At 45.9% G+C, this 16368-nt stretch overlaps 1 protein-coding gene across 36 annotated transcripts in view; it reads right to left on the reverse strand.

The window, feature by feature from the left end:
* Positions 1-16368, reverse strand: part of Dock9 (dedicator of cytokinesis 9) — a 259536-nt gene that overhangs the window by 9130 nt on the left and 234038 nt on the right. For 17 of the 36 annotated variants that reach the window (XR_874271.3, XR_383125.4, XM_017315757.2 and 14 more), the window contains 7 exons: positions 14561-14683; positions 13096-13209; positions 12901-12906; positions 12431-12466; positions 11493-11639; positions 7622-7832; positions 2700-2890 (listed from right to left, as the gene is read on the reverse strand). Coding sequence is in view for 33 of the 36 variants with exons in the window: in XM_017315757.2 (XP_017171246.1) it covers positions 2700-2890; positions 7622-7832; positions 11493-11639; positions 12431-12466; positions 12901-12906; positions 13096-13209; positions 14561-14683 (828 nt within the window). In the remaining 3 variants the exon portion in view is untranslated. The remainder of the gene's footprint in view (positions 1-2699; positions 2891-7621; positions 7833-11492; positions 11640-12430; positions 12467-12900; positions 12907-13095; positions 13210-14560; positions 14684-16368) is intronic. The other 19 variants (XR_874272.3, NM_001347596.1, XM_006518358.4 and 16 more) reach the window with 3 other exon arrangements.

A 16368-nucleotide genomic window follows, 5' to 3' on the forward strand; every position in this document is an offset into this window, starting at 1 on the left:
CAGCAATGGAGTACTAACTTCCTGTAGTGACTGAATGTGGCAGCCTCTGCATCAGGTTGTGTGGAAATCTAGCTAATGGGAAGCCAACCCAAAGACTATGTGATGTGTGAAAAGTCAGCCCAGTTTTAAGCAGACACAGACACAGAGCTGCTGAGTCTATGCAAAACATAATGCAGTAAGATGGTGGAGAGCCAAGCTAAAGAGGCAGTGAGAGCAATGGCCCTGGGAGCCTCTGGGAGCCAGAGTTACTGAAATGCTGAGAGGAAAGAAAGCTAACTTTCTTTGGCCTCCGCTCCATTATCCAGGTGGGCACCGTGTGAACTTCAAGTCTTCATTTCAGTATGGGCTTCATTGTTCTTTAAGGTGACTGACTGGGTGTTTTAATAAAACCTCAAAGGCCATCGTTCAATGGCTCTGCATGCTTTACATTCCAGAGAGTTCAAGCTCTCTGGCTCCGCCCCTTCACTGGCTGGTGGATTAAGGCTCCATGTTCCCGGGTCAAGTCATCGAGTGACGTTTTTTTTAGCTACAGAAAATGTGGCCTCTGGCCCTGTTGTACAATCATGTTGTTGCTAGAATGTTGATATTCCCTTTGGCATTTAAGCTTGTAGGACATGAGGGAATGACTAAAAATATCTATAGATACTTTTGTGGTCAATGACATTTGGTAAAATACTAGCTTAAAGCTCATGGTTCCTTACATGTGCATCTGAAGAAACAGAGAAAAACTGATTTCAGAAACTGAGTCCTGGGTGCTGAACTTACAAAGTGAACACCTGTGTAGCCTTCACAGACTACACTTGGAGGAGACAACTATGAACTCTAGGGATACACGGAGGAACACACAGGTGCTCGAACTCCTTATGTAAGTATGAAGTTGGTCACTGCAGGGAGCTGACTTAAAATTTACCTGATACCTAGTTAACTCTCTGTCCTGGCTGGTTTTGTGTGTCAGCTTGACACAGACTGGAGTTATCTCAGAGAAAGGAGCTTAAGTTGGGGAAATGCCTCCATGAGATCCAGCTGTAAGGCATTTTCTCAATTAGTGATCAAGGGGGAAGGGCCCATTGTGGGTTGGTGCCATCCCTGGGCTGGTAGTCCTGGGTTCTATAAGAGAGCAAGCTGAGCAAGCCAGGGAAGCAAACCAGTAAGGAACATCCCTCCATGGCCTCTGCATCAGCTCCTGCTTCCTGACCTGCTTGAGTTCCAGTCCTGACTTCCTTTGATGATGAACAGCAATGTGGAAGTATAAGCTGAATAAACCCTTTCCTCCCCAACTTGCTTCTTGGTCATGATGTTTTGTGCAGGAATAGAAACCCTGACTGAGACACTGTCTGAAATAACTTTTAAAAGAAGAACATGTAAGTCTATAGCTTGGTACATTTTCACAAACAACATATGCATCATTACAGGCGCCACCACACGTGCTATGCATTTCTCTAAAAGGACAATCAATCAATCAATCAATCAATCATACCGATAAAGCTACCAGTAGTACCCCTGTTAAAAATCCCAACAGTGCGATTCTCTAAAATCAGACTTGAGAAACGACACACCAACAGACAAGCCGACACAATTGGGGACTCTCATGACACCCAACCCTAGATCCCACCCTAGATGAAGAGCTATAGGCACTGAGAAAAGAAGACTCCTCCTTCTCAGGGGACAAGCCCCTGACAGGCTATCCAGTCCCAACAGGTCTGCCTGAAACACCCACACACCCACGAACCCCCCCCCCACACACACACGAGAGAGAGAGAGAGAGAGAGAGAGAGAGAGAGAGAGCGAGAGAGAGAGAGAGAGAGAGTATATAACACTGAATGGCTTCAGCAGGCTCTGTATGTGTGATAGTTTAAAAATTCCGAGAAGGAACGAAGGTTATGGGAGGAGCTGGGAAGGATGATATAAATACATTTTCATATATGAAATTCTCAAGAGGAAATGAATTCAAAAAATGTTACCAGCACACTTAACTTGATTGGGTGAAATCAAAATGAAGACCTTCTGATAACCAAAAATAAGACAAAACAAAACCAAACAAAACCCACAGTGAGGGTGAAAGTCAAGGTGTTTTTTTTCAGATGCAATTTTCATGGAAACTAAAAACCAATGGTTTATGGGAAAGCCTACTGCTATCCATATCTCTTAGGCTTTCAGAGTATCTTGGCAACCATGAATCAACATTCTCCAAGTCACTGAAAAGTCAGGGTTCCAAGAGGAGTGTACTGTCTTTAGCAAAGAGCTCAGTAAGGCCACCAGGTTGTAGGCAGGACTGGGGGTAGGTAAGCCTACTGCTCCCTCTAATAATTGAAGCTATGGTACCAGGGAAACTGGGAAGTACCTGGTGTAGGACAGATCTTTCTGGTGTGAAGGGACTGGAGCCTATGAGCTGAAGGGAAATCCCTCTACTGTAGGTGCTCTTGAGCTCACCTGGACGCTCACACTGCCCTGCAGGGCTCTTCAGCTCACCTGCATGCTCATTGAATGCTCACACTGCCCTGCCGGGCTCTTCAGCTCACTGGACTCTCACACTGCCCTGCCCGGGCTCTTCAGCTCACCTGGACTCTCACACTGCCCTGCAGGGCTCTTCAGCTCACCTGCATGCTCACTGGACGCTCACACTGCCTTGTAGGGGCTCTTCAGCTCACCTGCATGCTCACTGGACGCTCACACTGCCCTGTAGGGGCTCTTGAGCTCACCTGGACGCTCACACTGCCCTGCAGTTTGAGCTGCAGTTTGATCATATCCACTTCAGCCGACGAGCAGAGCTGGCGGAGCTCGGCCACCTTCTTGCTCATTTCATCGATGGCCACCTCAATGGGGTTCAGGTCAGTGTGGTGCTGGTACATGACAGGGATCCGCTTCTTCACGTAGGGGAAGCAGTGTATTGCTGCAGAGGAATGGGGGTCCAAGAGTCTAATTAAATGTCTTTCCTGCTGCAGAGGGAAAATGATTATCAGGCCCATTTTACAGCTAAGAGCTCAGAACTTGCCAGTGTCATATGCTAATACTCGTTGGAGCTAGGACTGTATGCTTAAGGTTTTATTTACTTCTATCTTTTTATGTATGAATGGTTTGCTTCCATGTATGTCTGAGCACTGTATGTGCATGTTGCCCACAGAGGCCAGAAGAAGGCACCAGACCCTCTGAACTGGAGTCACAGGCGTTGTGAGCTATCCTGTGGGTCCTGGGAAACAAACCCAGATCTTCTGCAAGAGCAGCTGGTGCTCTTAGCCACTAAGCCAGCTCTCTGGTCCTTTAATGTGTTTAATGATTGGTCATATCGTAAGATAAATAGAACTGGTTACTTGCTATCTCTTGAAGCGTGTCTTTGAAAAAAAAATCTCTTTCATTATTCCTTGTTTACTTTCTTATCTATAAGTGCCCTAACCCTCCTTGGAAGCTGAGATTCATACGAACAGGATCAGATGGCTTCTACAACACTAACCAGTTTTGAGAGGATCAAGTAAAGAAAAAAAAATGTTATAAAATATCTTTGAGAAAATTCACTTTCCTCTGAAGAACACTGAATCATATGACAAATTTTTCTAAACTAAGATACCAATGAAAAACAAAAACACGAGAGTACATTTCTAAGCAAAGCATTTCAGGAACTGGCAAGTCACAAATGATGAGAACCACTATTCCAGTGGAAAGGTGCTTTAAAACTTCCACTGATAAGAAATAGGAAAATATTTACTGTTTTTCACTCACACTTTTCCATTAAAAGATAATACTGTTCTTATTTTTAACAAGCTATCTGACCATATCAACATCAATCAGTTTAACAATGAATACTACTACTACTACTACTACTACTACTACTACTAACTAAAACAGTGGGAGGCCAGAGAGATGGCTCAGCGAGTAAGAGGACCTCCATGGCAGTTCACATACATCCTTAATAAATAAACAAATGAATTAATAAATAAATGGTGTGAATGTTAGGCTCTAATTCACATTTCGCATTTCTATCTTCTTGCAGGAACACCTGTAATACTCTCATTTGCCATTAGATATACACACATGACCTAAAAAGTTTATATATTTTAACTGTGTGAAGGTGCACATACCACAGTATGTGTGTTCCTCTGTATACTTGGGAGTCAGTTCTCTCCTTCCACCTTGTGGGATCCATGGGCCACTGAGGTCATTAAGCCTATATGATGGCTGCTGTTACTCACTGAACCATCTTCCAGGACTTTTTTTTTTTTTTTGGTGGGTCAGGCTCTTACTTCAGAGCCCTGGCTGGCCTAGAACTTACTATGCAGATCAGGCTGACTTTGGGCTCACAGATATCTGCGTCTGGAGTGCTGGCATTAAAGGTGTGCACCACTATAGCTGGCCCCCTTATTTTATTTTATAAGCAAAAGATGAGAGAAGTTGTATTTGAAATCTTTAGTAAATGGCTAGGGAGAGTTTATTCAGGCATGCTTATCACAGGTATATAGGGCCAGCTGCCCGTCCTCAGAGGCGTCAGGGACTGGGCAAAGCTGGAAAGATGTCCTCAATGGTCACATTCTAGTTTCAGAAACGTTTTTAGTTAGTCTAGGGACCTTTTCTGGAATTTCTTTAGTGTTCTCGTGGATACAACGGCTTTTACATGGCAATAGTGGGGCTGACAGACCCTTGCACAAAGGTGTCTTCCTCTCTCTCTTATAAAAAACGAGCTGAGCATCACTGCCCACTGCCAGGGAAGCGGTACTCTGACCTCAGCTGTCCTTGCACGTGACTGGCGAGGTGGTGCTATTACTTTAGAGAGAAAGTCCCAACTCCAGGCTTGGCGTGTGAGGCATCCATGATTCACCAGTCCTACTCAGGGTTAGGTCCTGACTATTGCTTCTTAGATGGGAACTAGACTTCAAGGGGTCAAAGGCAGGATACTATTTGGAGAAAACTCCAGGTCTGTGCCCATGTCTAGCAGGTCCCAGTGCCCTGGTATTCTTGCTGGCCTCACCCTGTTTCCTTTCCCTCATACTCCCTGGCTCCAGACCTTCTGGCCACCCTCATCTCCTTCAAGCTTTGACTCAAATGTCACATTCTCAGTGAGAGCCACCCCATCACCCCATTAAACTGTATCCTGCCCTCATACTCCATGTTTCCAATCTCCTTGGCATCTGTCAAAAGTGGGACATGCGCTAACATCCCATGCTGACTGTCTGCTGTCTTCTCTAGCTGAGATGTGAGGGGCACAAGGGTACAGACCTCATTTTGGGGAACATGCCTCTCTGTAGTGTGCATCACCACCTCAAAGACTATGTGGAAGAACAAAGTGGCCCTGGAAGGTGGAGAGTCAGGTGGGGACCGGAAGAAGCCACTATGTAGTTATACACAAGCCCCGTGCACTGGTGTGTGGCCCTTCAGGAAGACAGAGAATGTGTGTGTCAAGTGTACAACAGCCGGGGGTGAACAGAAAGTGTTTTCAATCCGAGTAGAGCAGGAGAAGAAAGGAGGGAGGTCTGGGAGGGGGCAACTAGAAAGTTTTTTCAGATACCTGGATCAGAGTCACCAACTGGGAACTGTGCAGAAGGGTAAACCTTCTGTGTACAGAGGGCACAGAGGGCCAGGGCTCCCCTACAACTTGCTAGGTCATAGGTCAGGTTTGCAGTAATCAAGTGGAAGGAACCAGAGGCTGAGTAGCTGAAGAGAAATAAATTCTAGTTCAAAGTCTCCAAAGCAGTGTGTGTTTCTTTAAAGGTTTGCTATGGGGGGAGTACTTGCGGTCAGTAGCTTTTATATAAAAAGTTTTGTCTAACTCTGTCTTGGTTCACTATCCTTTCCACACATTTAGGTATTTCAGCACAAACCTTAAACCTGTTCCTGGTTACACTACTGTCTCTGGCTACATTGTCTCTGACTACACTGTTTCTGTTTACACCAATGTCTCTGGTTACATTATCTCTGACTACACTATCTCTGATTACACCACTGTCTCTGATTACCCACTATCTCTGGTTATACCACTGTCTCTGGCTACAATGTCTCTGGTTATACTGTATCTGACTATACTATATACTATATACTATATACTATAGTCTCTGGCTACACTATCTCTGGCTAAACCACTGTCTCTGGCTACTCTGCCTCTGACTACATCACCATCTCTGGCTACACTGTGTCTGGTTACATTGTCTCTGGCTACACTGTCTCTGGCTACACTGTCCATCTCTGACATGCTTCCCTTTTGTTCACCTAAAGGTAAAGTTCAATGGTGGGTGAGGTCTGCCACCCCAAGCTCACTCTCTCCCCTCATATCTGTACTTTACAGGATTATTTAACACAATGAGATGAAGGCACAGGGATGCTTGGAAATCTCTCCAAATTCTCACAGTGAGACAGTGACCCAGGTCTGTAGGAGCCCCATGCCAGGCACTTAACTTCCTTAGCCCATAAGGTGTGGTAACTGACTAGCTGTTCTCAGAATCAATGTGGCTGTGGCTGCTGTGCCTCTTTTTGAAGCCAGTTACTCTTTGTCCTCTGTTGTGGTGATAGAGCTCTGCTCACATTCTTTATCTAATCTAAAATGGTTCTGTATCAAATGTGAACCATAAGAGTAACCAACTGGGTATGTGCCCAGGGAAGAGTATGTGCCCAGGGAAAACACCCTGTTATGAATCAAGATTCATGATAAAAGCAAATACCCAGAGTTCCCAGCTCTAAGCATGCACCCAGACACCCAGGAGTGCTTGCAGGCACAGGAGCCTGGGTATCATCCCTAGTTTCTGATTCAGCAGATTTAGGGGGTGGGGTGGGTAGAGCCTGGGAGTCTTCAGTTCAGCTTCCCAGGAGTGGCTGACCTTGGTGGCTCCGGAACACTCTGAGAAATGCTGATTTAAGAAACCAAAAGTGAGGTTATCGCTGTACAGATAGCACCAAAACTGATAATCACAAGAATGTATCATCTGGAAATAATTTTCTTAGCTGGTGAGGATCTGCCACTCAGGTGCACATTAGGGAAGCCAAACGTGTGCTAAAAGAGGGGCATCCCTGTGATGGCAATGTGGCTAATGCATTACACACCTTCTTAAAGGGGGAAACTTTACAAATCTAAGTTTCTGTGTGTTTTAAAACCTTCATCTCATTTCTCTCACATAAACTGTAAAAAAAAAATACATATATATATGCTGTATGGTGATGTCTTGAGCTTATTTTTAACTTTGTTTTTACCTTGACCACGTGTAAGTGTACATGCACATGTGTGTATTTGTATGCATGTGTGTGTCTATGAGTGAGTGTGTCTATGAGCACATCTGTATCTGACAAGGCCAGGCACGCTTAACTGCTGGGCCATTTCTCTGCTCATATCCTGGGTTTGCTTACTTGAATTCTTTAGGATTTATTTATTTTTACATACATTTTTATGACTCTTTTGTCTGCCTGTATGTATGTATGTGCACTTTGTGCATGCCCAGTGCCAGAGGAAGGCAGAAGAGGGTGTCAAACCCCTCAGACTCTTGGACTGGAGTTTGTTAAGTTACCATGGGTGCTCTGGGAACTGAACTTAGGCCTTGTAGAAGAACAGAAAGTGCTTTCAGCCACTGAGCCAGTGCCTTTGGTTTATTCTTAGTAACCACACATCCCTACTCTGGAAGAGCTGTGTGCTGGGAGAGGGGACGCTCACCTGTCAGGATGGTCCGCCGCTTACACTGCTCCTCCACGCCACCCTGCCTCTTCCCGGTCTGGGTGAAGGGCATCTCAAACATGAAGCGCCGGATGTTGTGACATCGTTCAAACTCTGTTCTCCTCTCTTGTAACTCCTTTTCGTCAAAGAATGGGGTCACGTGGGTCACCTGGATGTAGGCAAACTTGGAGTCCAGATCCTTCGGGTTGACCTTTAATGCAATAAGCAACAAGTGAGGCGCTATCCCTGGGCACCTCCCCAGGCTAAACTTCTAACTAGAAAACATTTGGAGAAAAATTTAGAAAGGCTGGAAAAAGTAGTAAAAGAACGCCCATGTATCTACCACCAGGATCAACGTGGCTACCATATTGCTGTATTTGTTTCAAGAAGATTTGTTTACACATACATGTACGTATGCACACACAAATGTGTGGAGACAGTTTTAAATTGATTTTTTTAGGTTGGCAAGCAAGGTAATGGGTTTTGTCATAACATATTCACCCATGTGTCAATAGACCTTGCTTTCAGACATTTTTAAGTATATATATATATATATATATATATATATATATATATATATATACATACACACATGTATACATGCATCATAAATGTAAGCACATACCAAGTAAACCCTACACATTACGACATACCACCTACTTTTTCCTAAAACTGAGACCACTTTCTTCTATAAACATTATGGTATTATACAACACTAATTCTACTCAGGCATCTAATTCCCTCAGAAGTGTCTATATGGACAGAGTCTAACCAATGATGACACCTCACATTTAAATGACTCTTTTTTTCTTTTGTCCCTTGCTCCCTCTCTCTCTCTTTCCTTCACTCCTTCCCCTCCCCTCCCCCCACCCACCTTGCTTTCAACAGGATCTCATGCAGCCCAGTGTGACTTTGAACCCCTGATCCTCCCATGTTCACTTCCTAAGTGAGTCACTGCACTAGCCTTGCCTCTTACTTGATTAATCTAGAATCCTCTTATTTCTTTTTCATGTCACTAAGAAAATCTTTGAGGAAACCCTGGTAGTTTTCTTGCTCAGGGTCTACCACCCTTGCCCTGCCTTAGTCTGGATTTCTCCATTTTAATTTTTGTTTGCTTTTAAACCACTTTTACATTCTTTGCTAAAAAAAAAAAAAGGTTTATTTAAAAAATAAGGATCAAATGTTAGGCCCTAAATTACTATTAACTGGTTGTCAAATCAAATGAGATGATGACGGCTGCAGATGAATTCATTTAATACAAGTGCAGATTAACCTAATGTACAATTAGACAGTAACTTTCCTTTCTGATTAACCTACCACACGGACAATTTTGTGATTGAACTGTGAGAGTTTGTGGTGCTCTGGCATCTCATACACGATGAGAAATTACACAGTCATGTTCTATAGAGAGACAAAAATTGATTTCCATTAGCGAGACAAATCAATTCCACATGTTCTAATTGTGTTTAACCCAGAGCAATAAAATGGCCACGAAGCAATGGCGTGTGCAGCGCTCGGGGCAGCCAGATGCTTTCACCGTTCTGCATACGCTTAGAACAAGACAGGAAATGTCAGCGTGAAAGTGTTGAAGGTTAAAAAAGTCCATAGAACTTTACCATACTTGTACATTTTACGTTTGTGCCTGTTTGTGTGTGTGCGTGCGCGTGCACGTGTGTATGTGTGCAGGTACATGTGTGTGCTGGTACATGAGTGCCACAGTATGCGCATGCATGCAGAGGTCAGAGACCAGCTCTTTGGTTATCTCCAGGCATCTCTCGGGATCCAGAGTCTGAACTCTTAGGCCTGTGTGCAAGCTCCCTCACCCACTGCACATCTGCCTGGCTTGACCACCATACAGCTGCATTTGAATGGATTCAAGCCGACTTTCTTCTGCAAAATTAATTTAAAGGCAGAGAGAATGTGGCTGCCTGCCTGGTTCTGGGTGCGCCTCTCTACACTCTATGCATCATGGCTGCTGGTGTGTACGGGCTGCAGAGAGGAAGCACTGGTGGGGGGCAGGGGGAGAGGGTTCTACAACACGGCAGCTCCATCAGACCTGGATGAAGGGCTGAGCCTGGAAGCTGCCTCTCTGCTCTCATAGGACTGCTCCACAAGAAGCTAACTGGGCAAAGCAACTTGATCCATTTGGAAGAATTTGTTTGTTTTTGTTTTTGTTTTAAATTATCTTCATTTTACTTTTATTGTATGAACATTTTGCCTTGCATATCTCTTTTCACCACTTGTGCTCCTGGTCTCTGTGGGGGTCAGAAGAGGGCATCAGATCCCTTGAAACAGGAGTTACAGGCAGCTGTGAGTCACTGTGTGGCTGCTAGGAATTGAACTGGGTCCTCTGCTAGAGCAGCCACCGATCTTAACCACAGAGCCATCTCTCCTGCTCCTGGATGGTGGTTCTTAATGCTTAAGGCCTGGGGAGGCGTTTAGTAAGATATGATGCTTCGTCTCCTTAAGCCACTAGCCTAATACAACATCAAGTATCAGACCATAGGAACTCAGGGGAGGGCGGGAGCAGGGGAGATATTTTAGTGAGATTTTGAAGGCTGCCTTTTATGGTGGAGTGGAGTGTGCTAACCTGGGACTCCACAGGTGAGGTACACAGAAAGCAGCACAGACCGAGAAGCCCACAGAGGACCAACATGGAACCCTAAGACAGTGGTGGAAGGAGTACAGGGCAAGAAGCCCCAAGTCTCCTTGGCAGCAAGCTGAGTTCCCTCCTCTGGTCCCTTCCCTACAACGGAGGATCAGCCTCTAGAGAAACTGGTCTGGAAACACCAGCAGTCCACTAGTTCAGTCAAAGCAGGAGCCTGCAGACAGAGGAGCAAGGGAGGAACTGTCCTGTCCTCTGCCTTATCCAGAATCCAGCTGAAGCCTGCCCCCTTTGCTTTCCTCAACTTGCCCATAGCTCCCTGCTTATCTGAGCATGAGACTGGAGAAAATGAGGGAGTGAATGGTAGACCCTGGGTGGCCAGCAGAGGACTCAGGAATAAAGACTGTTATAGACTCCTCCCTTAGAAAGAAGCAGAGCTTTTCATTGTTGGAAAGACGAAGCACACAGCTGAATTTTGTTTTTTTGTTTTTGTTTTTTGTTTTGTTTTTTTTTTAAGACAGTGAAGGTCTGGCTACACAGGTCAGGCTGGCCTTGAACTCATGGTTTTGCTCTTAGCTTCGTGCCCCCCCTCCCCCCGCCCCCGACTGCTGGAGTCCACCATTCCCTTTAGTCAAAACGTGACGGTCAGGGTATGCCTTTGGCTTGGTTGGGAAGCGGAGGCACACCTAGCTTCCTGGTCATCGTCCGGACAGGGTTGGATACATGAGTGCTCAGGACAACTGTGTAAGGGTGGGAAGGGTCCTCCTGAGAGCCAAGCATCAGAGGAAGGCCACTCTAAAGAAAGCAGATCTCACTCCTCAGTCACTCTGGCTAGAGAATGACTTGGTCTGTCACCACCAAGGGTTTATACAGTCAAGTCACAGACGCCAGGCTACAGGAAGGTACGGTGAGGGACAACCTTGGAGCCATCTGGGACAGAACAGTGGTAAGTCAATCTCGTGGTAAAAGAGGTCACTTTTGTTTCTGGGTTTTTGGGGACAAGGTCTCACTACTCAGCTTAAGCTGGTTTTAAGGTGTGATCCTTCTGCCTCAGCCTACAGAGTCCCTGGGGTTGCAGGCGTTTGCCCCCATCCCAGCTAAATTATCCAGTGAAGAACAGACAGGCAATTACGAGGGGAAGCAAGCACACCTGTCACTCAAGGACAAGTCTCCCTACAACCCCTTTGCACATTTGTGAGCGCATGCTCTATGGCCAATCACATAAATTAAAAAACTGCTATGAAGCTTATTGGACATTGGACATACCTTGCCAGAATCCTGTATCATTTTGACATTTTCGGAACCAAATTTATCCGAGTAAAGTTTAAGGAGTCTCTGAGAAATCTCTGACAGAGGCGTGAGCTTGGGCTCTTTGTAGATGTATTCCTTCCCATCTTCGTCTTCGAAGAACCCCTGTGAGGATTAGCACAGTTAGTGGCGTCCCCGAGTGTGCCAGCCACTGACCACAACAGTGAAAAAAACAGGAACCAAAAATCAATGGGAAAATGAGTCCACGGGAAACCCACTTACGCAGGCCGTCCATACAGGGGGGCGGGGCTCTAACTCGGAGTTACAATGCAAAGACAAAGGAGGGCACACAAGTGCAGACTCAGTCAGTCACTAGGTGTCGGGTGAAATGAACGAACTGGGGTCTGAGACATCATGCTCTTCCTTTAATGGGAGTTAGTCCTATTTCACATTCCCAAGAGACAGGGCACACGGGGAAACGACCAGCCCTGTGTGACACACCAGGGACACACATCAGGTCTGGAGTAGTTGGGAGAAAGGGACATGAAATTCTAGTGAATTCGATTGTGCTTGAGTGTTGAGAAAGACCACTGAAGGTCAACAGCACAGAGTTAGAAAATGCTTTCATGACAGCCAGCTATCACTGGTGTAGCACCAATGGCGTGTGCCCACAGCTTTAACACTGTATGGGAAGTGAAAGAGGTTGAAACTTAAAATGTCCAGATTGGGGGTTAATATTTGAAATTAATGTTCAGAAGGTTTCTCATCTGAAGTAACAGAAAAGGAAATAGTATAAAAAACACAATGTACATAAACAAACAAAAAAAACCCAAAACAAAAAAACAGGCCAACATGAAACACACAAACAAACAAACAAAGAGTCCACGTCAAACGGGGAGTTTAGAGGCAGCCACTTCACTGCGGCTCCTTGCTTTAGAAGCAGTCAGTGTAATTACCTCCACATCTGTTTCACTGTCTGTAAACTGGTATTGCTACGAAGTTATAAAAGACAATAACAGAAGAAAGTGAAGGTTATAAAGTGCTCACAGAAAAACCACACGCCCTAAGTAAAATGAATGATAATCTATTGCATTTAATAATGTTAGAGCCTGAGGTTAAAACTTAGGTTGAAATAACCCCCCTCCGACAGGGCTGCCCAAGGATTATGGTGGTAGCCGCCTGCACAGATGGTATATGGAACACTGAGATACACAGGAACAAGGAAGGTCTGAGCTGTGGTTTAAAACATGCAATACTGATGTGTGAGGTGACTGATGATTTCTGTGAATGGAATAAAATGTTAATTTTCTTTTTGGAGTTTGAAATGACTAGACAGTATACATACAAGACTTGAAAAGGAAACTTGCAAACCGTACGCGAAGAACAAAAGATGATGCTAAGAATTCCTTAGGGAGGAGGGACTTACCGCTGCCTTAAGTAATAAAGGAAAGACAGGAAGAAAGGAAAAAAAAAGTAGAGATTTTACTATGGAGGAAGATAAGAACCACGGTACATAGGACAAGTTCATCACATTAGCATTTATGAACGACAATTGCCAAGATAACACTTTAACAGAAGGAAGAGGCTGAGGGACAGACTACTGAATGGCAGAAAGGCTCACCTGTCCAAAGAAGGCCACCCGGAAGTAGGTCCCCAGGAGCCTGCGGCCCGAGTGCATGACCTCTGTCACTTTGCTGTATGCGCGGTGCAGCGTGTCATACAGATGGGCTAGTCTCTGGAAAGCAGAACAGAACACATTTCTTCCTATTTGCAAATAACAGAATAAAATTTAACGTGGTAAATATGATGATGCAGCTGTAAATACCTTAACTTGGAGTAGAAAAAAAAATCACTGCATGTATGTATAAGGGTGTGAGGTATACATGTGTGTGTGTAAGGGTGGGAGGTGTGCAAGTGTGTAAGGGTGGAAGGCATGCATGTGTGTGTATAAGGGTGTGTAGATGTGTATAGGATGTGAGGCATGCATGTGTGTATAAAAGTGGGAGGTGTGCGTGTATGTATGTAAGGGTGGGAGAGAGGTGTGCATGTGTGTGTAAGGGTATGAGATGTGCATATGTGTGTAAGGATGGGAGGTATGTATGCATGTGTGTGTAAAGGTGGGAGGTGTGCATGTGTGTGTGTATATAAGGGTGGGAGGCATGCATGTGTGTGTGAAGGTGTGATGAGTACATAAGTGTGTGTAAGGATGGGAGGTGTGCATGTGTGTGTAAGGATGGTGGAGGTGTGCATGTGTGTGTGTAAGGATGGGAGGTATGCATGTGTGTAAGGATGGTGGAGGTGTGCATGTGTGTGTAAGGATGGTGGAGGTGTGCATGTGTGTGTAAGGATGGGAAGCATGCATGTGTGTGTGTAGGGGTGGGATGAGCATGTATGTATGTGTGTAAGGGTGGAAGGTGTATGTATGCAAGCCATAGGATAAACCCAGGTGGTATTCTCAAGGCCTGCTCCACTGTTTGTTTTTAAAAACAGGGTCTCTTATTGTCTCAGAACTCATCAAGGAGGCCACGCTGGGTGGCCAGTGTGCCCTAGGAGTTCACCGGTCTCTCTCTCCAGCACTGGGAATTGAAGCATGTGTCATCACACTTGGCTTTTTCATGTGGGTTCCAGGCACTGAACCCTGGTCCTAGGGCTTTCAGGGCAAGTGTTTTACTGACTGGCCTATCTCCTCGGTCCTGGGAACGTATCCTGACTGTGTATGTCACAGTGATCATTTCTGGATTGCAGCCTTTTCTGTCTAAAATGAGCACCCACTGTGGAATCTACTCCCAGATACTCTGACATGCAGTGGTGGAGAAGATCCTCTGATGTCAAGCAGGCTCTGCTTTTCACTGACTGACTTCTGAGCCCTGAAATAACAGGACTCTGGGGGGAACTTCTCCAAAGGTCTGTGCTGGGATGAGACCCTACCAGTTCAAGACAGAGGTGAGGCCTGGGTGTGTGAAGTCTGACAGTCTTTATGGACAGTGACTGGTGACCAATGCTGAAGTAACAAACATGGAGAGTGGGAGTCCACCTGGGCACGGCTGGCTTCTGCATGACGTACAGGAGGACAGGCAGTCACATACCTCGAAATCCCTCCGCTTTTCGTAGATGGGGATGATGAGCTTATAGATGTCAGCGATCAGCTCGTAGCGCTCCGCCTTCCAAAGTCCATCCGCACACTGCTCCAGCAGCTCCATCAGCACATCCTGATCAAAGAGGAAGGGCCGGCCGGGATTACTATGGAGAACCTGCCATTGCATTCCTTGTGGGATGTGCCCCCCAAAGGCTGCTTGCGGTGGAATTCATGATGCACGACTCTTGAGCACTAACTTCATGACTGTAACAACTCCCTACACCATGTTCCTTAAGGGGCTTTCTCCCCACATCATGCTTACATACGAGAACTAAACAGGTAAACTAGCTGGGGCCCAGGTGGCCCAGCAGTTGGGAGCACTCACTACCCTGGAAAGGGACCCAGGTCCGGTTCTCAGCACCCACACTGGACAGCTCACAATGGTCTATACCTGTTGCTCTGGGGACTCGGATCCCTTTTTTGGCCTCTGTGGGCACTGTATACATGTGATACACATACGTTCACACAGACAAAACACTCATATACATAAAACTTTTAAAGAAGGTATAGGAGGTTGACACTGTTATAGAAAGATTCTCCTTTCTGATGAACAAACTCTGACAGCGTTGAGAGACATCGAACAGTACTAAGGACGACTTCAACTCCAACTGAACGCCTTGAAGTTATCCAGGGATGGTGTATGGTGGGACTTAAGCCTGTTTCCTCAACATCCTTCTCTCCTTCCTTTGGAAATGACCTCCTATGGGAGTGTGGAGCTTTCTATGGAGCTCTTGGAGTTTGGAGGTAACACTGTCTATGGCTTAATCGTACTAATCATCTTTTCCTTAGCCACAGCCACGGGCTCATCACGGTGCTGTGGCAGTCAGTTTTAGGCTCCCAACTTGGAATGCTCGGATGGAAAAGGTGGACACGGGAGAGGTAGCTTAGAGCCTACTGGGGCCATGGAAAGGGACTGAAGAGCCTGCTTCTGCCCCAACCAACAACAGCATTGCTAAAGGCTTGCACTCAATAAGGTAAACCTATTTGTCCCTTCTCTCGACCTGGAACTGGTTCTTTGTGAATCTCACATCATGCAGCCCAATTCCACTCATCTCCCCATCCCTTTGTATCTGCCCTCCACCCTTGTAACCTCCCCCTCAAAGAGAATAAACAGTGTGTCCAACAGTATACCCTTTTGTTCATACATCTTTACTTGCAAATGTTCGTTGCAGTGAGTCATTGGTCTGGCTTCTCCTACACTATCAATTACTAGATCCTCACCGGGACTCTTCTTATACACTGTTGTTGCCCTGTGTTATGGAGATCTTGCAGCTTTGGATCAGCAGATCAGATCCAAAGCTGGGCCCCTTCAAGTGCCGCAGCATTCATAGATGGGTCAAATCAGAGCCCTGGATCTGGGGCTAGGTGGTAGCTGAGTTGGTCAGCCTGCCAGCTCTCCCACACCCACACCACCTGGGTGAGCTCTCCAACAATGGCCCAGCTAGCTCACCCAATGCTGCATCTGGCAAGGGGCAGGGCCAGCTCTCCTGCTCTTCTGCCCCAGGGGCTGGCTCATCCTCACCTTTGCCACCTGTAGTCAGTTGTACTGTGCTTCCCAGTTGAGGTGCAGAGCCCATCTCCCAAATGCTGCAGCCAGCAAGGGGCAGGGCCAACTCTCATGCGCTCATGACCTAGGGGCCAGCTCTCCTACCTGCTACAGGTGGTGAGGGGACAGGGGAGGTTCCTTTTTTATTTTTTTTTTTATTATTATTGTTTTGAAACAGCTCATGTATCCCAGGTTGGACTCATCCGCTTTTA

Source organism: Mus musculus, chromosome 14, assembly GCF_000001635.26.
Source record: "Mus musculus strain C57BL/6J chromosome 14, GRCm38.p6 C57BL/6J".
Taxonomy (NCBI): domain Eukaryota; kingdom Metazoa; phylum Chordata; class Mammalia; order Rodentia; family Muridae; genus Mus; species Mus musculus.